At 31.0% G+C, this 12,213-nt stretch overlaps 1 protein-coding gene across 1 annotated transcript in view; it reads right to left on the reverse strand.

Moving 5' to 3' along the window:
- Positions 1 to 12,213, reverse strand: part of rk (G-protein coupled receptor rickets) — a 354,008-nt gene that overhangs the window by 43,122 nt on the left and 298,673 nt on the right. Inside the window, exons 8-10 of the mRNA XM_075378867.1 lie at positions 11,349 to 11,417; positions 5,414 to 5,557; positions 653 to 793 (exon numbers count right to left, since the gene is read on the reverse strand). Coding sequence (XP_075234982.1) covers positions 653 to 793; positions 5,414 to 5,557; positions 11,349 to 11,417 — 354 coding nt within the window. The remainder of the gene's footprint in view (positions 1 to 652; positions 794 to 5,413; positions 5,558 to 11,348; positions 11,418 to 12,213) is intronic.

The raw sequence follows: 12,213 nt of genomic DNA on the forward strand, positions 1-12,213 counted from the left end.
ACACTTCTACCTATTACCTCAATCAATTTGTCACAAATTGTAGATGAAAGGTAAGATGATTTACCTTGACCAGGGTTTCCATGCTTATCAATGTGCGGTTTTAAAAAAGGTCACTTTGCGATCGGTACTAGGCACATCGTATGTTGTTTCCATTATTACTAGAAACAAAATTACACTATAAAAATTATACCTGAAGATTGCCTTCAGCAAGACAGTGCCACTGCTCATGACTGCATGGACTGCCATGCTCTCGGTAGCACAGTCACCCACACCGTCAACAATGGCTCCGCCACCCAACCCTTAACAACTATATCTCTAATTTAACTGCATGACATTTACTCCATCACATTCGAAGGCCACTCTCGGCAAGACAGTGCCACACCTCACCGCTGCATGGACAATACAACCATATAAATAAAAAATAGTACTCTGACAAAAATGTTTAATTTTTATAAAAGTATTCTATAATTCGTTGGCCAATTCAATATCTATTGACTTAACATGGAAATTATTTATAAATAAATAATTAATACATGAAATTTAGATTCTTCAATTTAAAATTATAAATAAATTAATAATTCTACATCTTATTTTATTTATTTTCTTGAGATGTATATATGCATTGTTACAATGATATTTATTATTAACTCACAAGCTCTTCAGACGTGGACATGTTGAACAAAGTGTACTTGGAACAGAATACAGACTGGCCCGATCCAGCCGGAGTATTTCCAGTGCTGTTGTTCCATTTAAGCTTGGGAACTCTGTTAATTCCCTTGCTTCTGACAAGATCCTGAAAAAAGCAAACAGAAGTTATCATTGAAAAAATATCATAAAATTCATAATCTTTATGTATGTATATACTACAAAAAATGTTATAAAACATTTCTTAATAGGATAGAGAACATAAAACTTGCAACTTAAGTAAAATATCTTGTTATATATATCATAAAGAAATCGCATAATGTTAAAGTTTTATCCTTAATCCTCTTCTTTTTTTTTTAGTAATTAAGAGAAAAGTAAGATGGTCTAAAGGTCAGATGCAATCACCAGAAAAAGATATACATTATTTTTTATATAGGAAGGCAATATCAGGGGAAGGATCAGATAGGAAGTAACCACGGGTGAGTGGATGTAGATCTCAGTTTCATAAAATCTAAATTATACAGTTGATTAAAATAGTAGGAGATATATTGGAGCAACTTAAAATCAAACTGCTACAGATTAAAAAGACAGTTGTAACATGTAACAGTTTATGAATGAAATTAAAAATAAAAACAAACATTAAATTCTACATTTACATTAGCAAAAGTTTACCATATTATCTTTACCATATTTTTACAAAAGATGTTCAAAGCAAGTGATCTGTACAGTGATGGAATTTTGTGATAATCATATTGATCATAATGTTGATGCAAAATGTTGTCAATGCTGTCGATTTCTTGCTAAACGCTCACCTTCACTTCATCTACATTGTGAGGATTTGATTCATAAATTCCTTCAAACAGTCCTGAAGAAAAATATTGCAACTACACTAATCTGAAAAACAAGGAGGCCACTGCTCTCTGCTGACAGTTTGTTTTTCTATAAAAGCCACATGAATGCATGGTAGTAAATCGTTTGATTGCAGCATGTTGCTCCGTCTTCTTGAAAGAAGCTGTACTCTTTTTCAAAATTTGTTAACTATGGTTAAAACTTTTTGAAAATTGTTTAATACACTTCTGCACTAACAGTCTGGTAAAAAATATTGTCTTACTACACGCGATTACCATACTCCATACATCATACCGTACACCAATCTTCTCAACTTGAAGTGGATGTTTTCTTGGTGAAGATTTTCAGTCATCTGATACCTGGTGTTGTACGAATTAACCTGTCCAGATAAATGAAATCGTGCCTGATCTGATATGAAATATATCGGTTCTATCTGTCCATTGATAATCTTTTTGAGAAACCAATTGCAATAATTATGACATTTTGATTTGTCTGTTTTCTTAAGCAGTTGAACAATTATTACACGATACAGATTCAAATTTAAAACATGAAGAATCTTACGGCAAGAAGTGTATTTTACAGTGCTTTGTTGTGATAACTTACATATAGATTTTCTTGGACTGGCAGAAATTCTGTTTTGAATATAGACTATGACTTCTGGAATTCTAACAAAAGTTAGAACTTTTGTCGGTCCCATATTTTGTTTTGTGTTTGAAACCGACCCCTGTATGACAATTTTTTACCCGAATCGTGTATGGTACTCTTTGCTGAGAGACTGGCATTTGGAAATTCTTATATAAATATTTTATGTGTTTCTTGAAAGAATCTAGAACGTACATAAGCTTCCACTATAGCAATCATTTCTTTGATAAAATAAGGTACTTTAGAAAAACACAATCGAAAGAAGAAAACTATACTGCACTTAAGCATGAACAATTTACAATTGACACAATAGATGAGTTTAGTAACATATACAACCATTAGTGGCACTAGTAGTAACAATGATATAGGAGCATTAAAGATAAACTCAAAGAACTGCGGTTTGAGTTGACTTGGTTTGATTTTAAGTTGTTCACTCTGTATAATGGATGATAATGAAAAAAATTTACATGAATAAAATCTATGAAAAAAAATTTGATAGACCACTACATGACAACTCCTCAAATGAAAGAATTTACTAGATATTACTCCTTATGTGATGAAAGATGAAGGAAGAAATAAGATTATATTATATTTTATATGGGGAAATAAAATTTTATCCCATGTAAAATTAGTTATTTTTTGGTTTGGTAGAGGTAGGCTACTGCATGCAGTAATTAATATATTATATTAAATGGAGAATAAAACTGGAATAAATAATTCAGTTATGTTCTACCAGGAATATGATTTAGGAAAACTTTAATTGATACGTTTAATTATTAAGAAGTTCTTTCATTCATAAAAAAATTCTTTTTCATTTATTCTTACTGGATATGTTAAAATTATGTTTATTACAGGTATGTACAGATGTGTAGATATAATATTTACTTGTTAATCCAGAAAATGACCTTTCTAATCTTGCGTACATGTACTTTGTTTTTGTTTTATTTTCTCTTTATTTACAATAAAGAAAATCTTTGCATTTTAACAGTATTTATTACTCATATTTTATGGTTTTATTTCATTTATTTTTCTATACAATACAGAACATCTTCATTTGTATTTAATTTATCTGAGAAATTACAAACATCTCTATTTCTATTCTTCATAATAATTAAGTAAAATTGTAAAATATTATCATGTGTAAAATCACTGGCAAACTTAGGATAAAAATAACATATAATCCCTTTTCCAGAAAATATAACTCGTGTTTGGAATGATTATATTATTTCTCTACATTTCATTTTCTTCTTTACACTAAGATATTTCTCATTTTTGCATTTCTTACAAACAGGTTCTTTTCCTTTCATGACAGAATTCTTTATTGGAGAAACAATATTTTAAATAAGAATAAAACTTAAAAAATGTAAAATAAAATAAAGTTTTACTACGTTAAAAAACGGCAGAAATTGAAGAAATATTTTTTTTTAAAAACTCTTCAAATCCGACTTTTAGTTGTCTAAAAGTCTCAATGTACTTTTAAAAAAGTTCATTTTTTTATATGTAATTTCTTTTATCATTAATATTTCTCTCCCCCCCCCACCACCGTGTAATCAATAAAAAAGTCTTAAATCTTCTCGATTAGGTCAAAAGTGAATTAAACTGACATAAAACAATTAGAACAAATAGAATCTTCCTACAGTTAAACCTTAAACATCCAGAGCTAAAAGTCAAATATACAGTGTCTGAAATGTCCCACACACCGTAGCCAAAATTTGAATATTTCTGTTTCATTTTGTGTTTCAAATAATGATGCTCTTGCATGAGGAACATAAAGAAATTATCCTGTTGTATGGTCATTAATGTTATTCACATTATGAATAACCTTGATGTCAGTAATGAGTTTAATCGACATCATCCTGAATGTCAACCAGTATCGTAACACTGTGGGAAGATTACTTAATGAATTTAAAGGGACGAGCAATATTGTCCTGATCAGAACATGGACTGATGACACAGTTCAAAAAGCTCTGTGGGAGAAAGAAGTCGACCTGGCAAATTGGTCTGGAACTGAACATTCCTCAAATCATTGTCCATGATATCCTTGGAATGGAAAATTTCACCCATTCAAGTTCCAACTCCCTCAAACTTATCAGAAGATGATCTAATTGTAAGATAGAAATGTATGGGTGGTTTTTGGAGAGGATCAAGGATAATCCAGACTTCTTATTCTCTGTACTGTTTTCTGATGAGGCTCTAATTTTTATGTGAAAGGTAAAGTCAACAGACAAAATCTGTGCTACCAGTTGCTGGAGAACCGACATCGATATGAACCCTCCTTAGAGCAGGGGTCTGATCACGTAGCGGTGCAATCTGACATCTGAAATGATCACATCATTGGCTCATACTTTTCTGAAGGTAATGTGGGGGTAGCAAAAAGTACCTACAAATTTTTAGAGATTGGCTAATGTCTGCATTGGATATCATTAAAGAGCATCCAGAATGGATTATGCAAGATGGAGTCCCACCATACAGTGTCGTACACAAGTGGTATATGACACTAGCTGGATGACACCTTCCCTGAACACAGGATTGGTTGCAAGGATTTGTTGATTGAGTTTGAAGATCACCAGATTTGAATCCAATGGGCTTTTCATTCTGTGGGTATCTGAAATTACAGTTGTGCATTTGTGATGTAGCCCATCTACACACCAGGAGGATGAATTCCTGCCATAAACAATCATTATGGCAGGCTGTTTAATACCCTAACCCACCGGGTTGGTCAATTAACCACACATCTCAGGAATGGTCGAACTGAGAATGTATAAGACTACACTTCATTTACACTCATACATATCATCCTCATTCATCCTCTGAAGTATTATCTGAACGGTAGTCACCGGAGGCTAAACAGGAAAAAGAAAGAAAGAAGAAAGAAGGATGTTTAATACCCTAAGGCCATAACAACCTAAAATTCCACCTCCTGACTAGAAATTAACAGAGGATATATTGAAAAAATGTTTTGTTTTCACCTAAGGTGGGAGACTTTTTGGGCAGCTTCACAAGAAATCCTGTTCTCCAGGAAGAGATCAAGTCATTATAGCAGAAGTTCATTGTAATAGCTTTCTGAAATCTTAGCTTTATTACGTTTTTTTTACATTTTTTTGCATTTTTAGTTCAGTTCACGTCTTCAGCAGACCTATTTCTATTTTTTCAGATTTGTGTGGTCACAACAATGATGAAGAAAACGAATAACAATACAATCAATATATTACAAAAAATTAACTATTATAATAATTATAAAAATGATTATTTATATTAAAATAATCATAATACTTACAATTTCCTGAGTTTAGGTAAAAATGAGAATGCATGTGGATCAACGCCAACCAGTGGATTCCCTTTTAATTCAAGTAAAGCTAATCCATGAGACCTCTGTAGTATACCGCTTGGGATATACTTTATTCTATTACCGGACACTGACCTTAACATAAAAAGACATTCAATTACTAAAAACAAAACAATTGACTCCACCATAATGCATTAGATACTTGCCAGTTTGTTGATGTAGGAGTCAGCATACTGGTTTCTTAAGAAACTAGTTCTAGGTTTAATCTCAGCAGTTGACTGTTACCTTTACATCCTTCATCCTGATCACCACAACAAAAGATTATCTTAATAATTCAGAGTATGCCTGTGAGTAAATTAATTAATAAACAAAATAATTAAAAAAGATAACTGAAACAGATGATCAAGAACCAAACTTTTTTTTATTACGAATATATTGCTTTAATAAAGTGAGTAATAATAAACTGGAATATAGGGTCATCGAAAAAGGTTGCAGTAATTTAAAAAAAATCATATCTCAGAAACTACTAGAGATAATCAAATGAGTATTTATTATAAATTCACCAACTCAAAAAGGTTTTTTTTACATACCTTAAACCTGTGGATTGTCCTAAACATCTTGAATTTGCAAGTAAAATATATGCTTAATAACACTGATGATGATAAAACATTTTTAAAACATGTTATGTTTATGTCCATGTCAGTATCAACCACGATAATTTTAGGATACGAGGATCTCAGAAACCCAAGAAAATTATTGAGTACGTCGAGATTCCCCCCAAAAAAAGCGTGGTGTGGTTTGATGTACTATCATGCGATCGGCCTATTCTTTTTTCATGAGCCTACTTCACAGGGAATGTTTATTTAGAAATGCTACAAATGTACATTTTCCCACAAGTTGACCAAATTGAATTAGAAAGTAATGTTGCTCTTATGTTTCAACAAGATGGTGCACACTCACACTTTAGCCTAGGCATTTGACGTGCTCTCAGTGAAAGATTCCCTAAAAAGAAAGATCGCTTTCTCCTGAAAGATTTCCCCTTGTTGGATCAATAGGGCCAGTTCTGTACTTTGGCCTCTGAGAAGCTCAGATTTGACACCTCTAGACTTTTTTCTATGGGAATACATTAAAAACATTGTCTACAGCAAAAAAATCAAGGATGTACATTTAAGATAACAGATCTCCATTGCTATTACCACAGTTATGCCTGCGATGATCCAGCGGACCTGGGAAGAAGTTGATTATCAGCTGGATGTTTGCAGAGCAACTACAGAGCACACACTGAAACACTCTAAGACAGACTGAAGATTGCAAGAGTAAAAAACAAAGATATCAATGTCAACACAAAAGATGCACTTCATAAAATACTGATTGGTAAAGTGAATTAAGATTGTAAAAGCATCCAGAAACTCCTTTCAAAATTGAACTTTTGAAAGGATTTATTTAAGTATTTCTCATCAACAAAAAAGAAAGAAAGGTACTAGAGTTTATAGTTTCTTTGAAAGGATAATATATGTATTTTGAAAGGAAACCAAATCTGTTTATTGTTGCAAGGGGTGATGACTAAATGGATAGTAGTGCGTAAGTTGTATTGTTCAGCCTTATAAAAGGGAAAGCTGAAATATAATGCACAAGAGAACAAAATATTGCACAAAGCGACAGGTGCTGCCATCTTGTACTTTCATTCCCCTGTTAATAATATTTCAAAACTTGTTGACCTACTCCCTCCTGATCATTTTTACGGTATCAGAGTTGAGTACATCTGGTATGTCAACATGTCTAAAACAACATGCAACGATAGAATTTTTAACAGCGCAAAACGTGATTGCTAATGATATTCATAGTCAAATAAAAGCCATATAGTTGATCAAAGTATTGTGAGTCAGTGGGAAATAAAATTTTGCACCTTTGGACGTTTTGACACCTAAGGAACACAAAAAACTGGATGGAAATTTTCCGGATGTTAATGTTCGTATATACATGTGTATGTGTGTGTGTGTGTGCACGCGCGCATGAGTGTGTGTTTGGTGTTGGCCTCTGCATCACCTTATATCACCAGAACTACTGGACTGATTTTGAACAAACTTGTTCAGATTACTTCTATATATGGGGGCATTGATGCCATTAAATTTTCAACTAAAACAGTCAAAGAGGTAAGGCTGTAGAGCAAAATCACCCTCAGTATATCAAGATTTCGCCTGATTAAGGTCATATTTTTTTAGACGCATTTGTTAACTATTAAAAAATAACAATATTTACAAAAAAACTTTTTGCAAAATCGCATTCCCCCAAAAATGCTGTTGTAGTCATTTGCTATGTTGTGATATCACAGGTGAGCAGTAGAATTAAATAAATGAAAAGTATTTAAAGTGTAAAAAAGTAACTCAGTCTGGCCGGACTTGAACTCGATCCTTGGTGCATTAAGCCTTGCAGCTACACCAGTTGACTGACCAAATAAGGGAAATTTGTTCTATGTAAGTTGTGAAATTACATTAGTGCCAACCGTTGCCACTAGTACTACCACACCTGCACAAATTAAATATGGTATGCACATGCACGCTCTAGTTAGAAACATTGAATTAAATAAATGAAAAAATATTATATTTAAATAAAATTATAAATATTTTAAATTAAGCTGTGTGTATAAGCTGTGCATAAGCAATAACTGTGTTGTCAGCATTTTAAAAAAAATAAAATCAAATTAATAATAAAAATATAAATAATGTAACAACAAAAAAGTATATAATTCCTTCATTAAAAATCAAGCAAAAATGTGATAACATGTTAAACTAATCAAAAATTAAACTACTTGCTATCAAATTAATAAAACTTTTGTTTCAAATACTTTTTAGAGCTAATTATCAGTTCCTTCCTCAGTGGAGAAACTGGTAGTTCTGTTGGTAATAATGCGATCTTAAAAATCTTAGGAAACCTATCAAGTATGTAATCAAATAATATGTTTAATCTTTCACGCAGAAAATAGGTCTAAAGTCTTTCATGCAGTAATATTTATCTAGAGTGCATATTTTTTTACAGTGAAACACAGGCAACAAAGGAAACAGAAAGGTAAAGAACAGAGAGGCCCTTCAAAACAAACGATGTGTATATTAGTGGAGGATATTGAAAAGTAGGTGGGTTGATAAAATACAAAATGAAGAGGTGTTAAGAAGAGTAGGAGTAAAAAAGTATGAAAAATTTGTACAGAGGTGCAATAAGTCAGTGGACCATAAAATAAAATTAGGGGCCCAGTACAATTAATTTATGATAGGATGGATGCACAAAATGAAAAAACGTAAAGTTATACAAAGCCTAACATAACAGATAATAGAGGAAATAGGTTGTAATAATTATGTTGGGGTAAACAATTAGGTAATGACTGATGACCAAAAAAAAAACATTTCATTTATGTAGTTCATTTAATATTATTTTTCTTAAACATAATATTCAAGGGTATTAAAATCATATTTTTTATCTACTATTTGTAGAATTTTCATGTAGTGGTTAATATCTGTGTATACGTTCTGTTCCTAGGAGGTGATTTGTAAAATCTGATGTACTGCTATACGTATGTGAGATAAGGAAAATGAATAAAGTAAAGTTGCAGACATTAGAAATTAAGAATCATAGAGAAAGTAAGGTCAGAAAAAAATAAGTGAACAGGTAGGGTGAAAGATGAAGAAATAATGAGAAGAATAAATGAAAATAATAACTAATATTTCAAACAGTTTAGAACAGGAAACTGACAGGCAGGAACATGGCAAGAACTGAGGAGAAATGAGTTGATTAAATAAGACTAGAAAGATCAATGAAAGATAAAAAGAAGAAAGAATGAAATGGATAAAAATTTTAGCTAATCAGAAGGTAAAAGTATAAAATACCAAGAGTTCAACTGGACAACATACCTACCTTCAGGTAGATAATTATATTTATTATAATAATGAAGTTAATCAAATTCCTGCGGAGAATGTACAAAAAGAATAATGAACCATGCTACAAATTTATCAACTGCCTACTGCAAAGTGGTGGCCAATGGAGAGTTGTCATTTTTAAGAAACAGGATTTCATCATGGTAATTTGAATGCTTTAATGAATAAAATTTTCTCCTAAAATAAAAGTCAAATAAATTAAAGAATTTACTGAATATTAAATTTTATTTTTAATTTGCTGGCGTTACTGCTATACAAAATCTAAAGGAAAGTTATATAGATCGGTCCAAAATTTTATTGACATTTATGCAAATGTCGACGTTTCATGACACCCTGAATCGAGAAAGTATTAAAAAACCATATAAATACCCAGAAGATGTACATATGTGTATTGGCCTGTTTTTGATTAATACCTCCAAACTGACTAAAATAAATTTTTTGAAAATGGCTCAAAAAATTATGCGGTATTGACAAATTAAATTTCGGAGAAAATTAAAAAAGAGGAGGGTTAGTCTTCACCATTTTGAATCTTTATATAGCAGTCATAGAAAACTGAGCATTAATATGATGAAAATATTTATTTAAAATATATATATATATTTATTTAAAATTTCAAGATTTAAGTCAATAGGATTTAGTGGTAGGGAAATATTCAACATTATTTTGAATCAGGTTTTTCCCTATATCTTGAAAAACCATTGACCAAACAAGTTGATTTTGAAATCATGAGGTATATGTACATATTTCATCAGGTACAATAGGGTTGAAAATCAGGCCTGATTTTCAACCCCATTGAATTACAGAGCATCACAGTACCCATATTTTTTCTCCATGGCAATAACTGTACAGAGTGTCCCAAGAGATGTTGGACATCGATTCCCCCACGAGGGGAGAAGATCCCGCCTCGTAGTGTGTCCGGTCGCTATACCACCTCCTCCGTTCCTAGCCAGCAGTGGCTTTAACAGAGGACATCTTCTCCCCCTCAAACTGATTGCACACCACAGCGTTCAGTTCAGGCCCTGCAGAGATGCCATCGATGCAGATGTCCCTCGGGGCATCTGCATCGGTAAATTCACCCAGAGATAGTTTTAAGTTTATGCCTTCAGAAGAAGACAACTGACACCTGCAACTACCACATCGCCCTCAGGAACTAAGCTAGAAGCCTAACCGTGGAAAGAAATGTTGGACAAACAAAGGGACTGATTCAGGATATAAAAAATCAAAAAAAATCCATGTGAACAAATCCATAACTTAATTAATTTTCCTGTCATCAGCCATTTTGGGGTTTTCCAATAAAAATGCTCACCTTAAGAAAGAATTAAAATATTTTAATGAAATATTGCTAACCATGTACCCATCATCTTCTAAAACATCAGTAAGTTTGAAAATTTTACCTTTAAAAATAAAAAATTTATGGCCATTAACATTTTTTAATTAGTAATAGCTCTTTTTAACGATTAAAAAGAACTAGAGTATGTAGTTTGTAGTTTGTATCTTTACCATCTAGTGGGTAATTATCTCCTTTTATTTAATTTTGATAATAAAACTGTCATTTGATTGAGGGGGTCAACTGGGACCAAAGATATTTTACTAAGAATTTTGACTTTTTTCTCAATTGTACATTTAATACTGCATAATTTTTAAGGTAAAGCCATTTTTTGATCAAGGGGATCAAATCAGACCCAAATGTTTTTACTAAACAGTTTGATTTTTTCATTTTTTCACAATTGTAATCTAAATGTTACACAATTAGTAATTAATAATTAAAAACCATATGGCATATTTGAAATAAAAATCTGTCAAGAACAAACCCGAAAAAATTATGCAATCCTTTTGCCTTTTTTATTTTTATTTTTATTTTTAAATTGCCCAATTCAGTGAAAACCTGTACATATCCTTAATATTCCTTGTATATTTATTAAAAAAAAGTTGTACTATATAAAGTTACATCAATAATGAATTAAAGTTAGCAAAGTATCAAAAATAATAAAAAAACTTACAACTCTTGCAATGCAGTCAATTTAGTTAATGCTGCTGGAATGTGGGTCAGGAGATTATCATCCAGTTCACTAAAACAATTTTTTATTTATTAATTTACTTAAATGTAAAGATTACCAATAAAAATTAAAACATTTCAATCAATAAGAGTACAAAAAACTATTAATTAATATAATGAAATCAAAATAATATTGAAACAGAGTTAAGTTCTTACGCTATATTAAAATAAACATCAAGATTGCACATTTATTCCAAAGTGATACAGTATATGAAGTAATACAGTATATGAAGTAACTTCATATAGTAGAAATGAACATTCATTGCAAATGCATTTGCAATAACTGCGATATAAAATGCTTACCTCATCCCTCTTAATCAAGCAAAGTCGTTAGAAATATAAGTTTATTTATTTGTGTACATTTATTAATTTTTTGTTGCTAACACTTCAGAGTTTGGTTTTTGTTACATAAATTCTATTTGAAATAACTAAAATTCTTCCTAATTTCAGATCAACTGAGTTGTTCAGATAATTTAAGTCAAGTAATTATCAGGTAGAAGCATTTGAAAATAAAAACTACATAAATGAAATTATTATTTTTTTATTATATAATTTAATTATATAATTTATTTTATAATTTTAATCATATTTTTATCAAAAAAATAAAATAGTCAAAAATCATGTTATTTTTTTATTTATTTTATTGGATGTTTCTATTTGATCATAGACGTTCACTTCTCTGTTTGTTGTATAATGTCTTAAAATTGTTTTATTATTTCTATAAATAAATATATTATTTCAAAGTTGTAATTTCTTACTTGTAAAAACAGTTGTGTAAATTAATTGTATATCAAATTGATATACTCTCA

This window comes from Lycorma delicatula, chromosome 11 (genome assembly GCF_047948215.1).
Source record: "Lycorma delicatula isolate Av1 chromosome 11, ASM4794821v1, whole genome shotgun sequence".
Taxonomy (NCBI): Eukaryota; Metazoa; Arthropoda; class Insecta; order Hemiptera; family Fulgoridae; genus Lycorma; species Lycorma delicatula.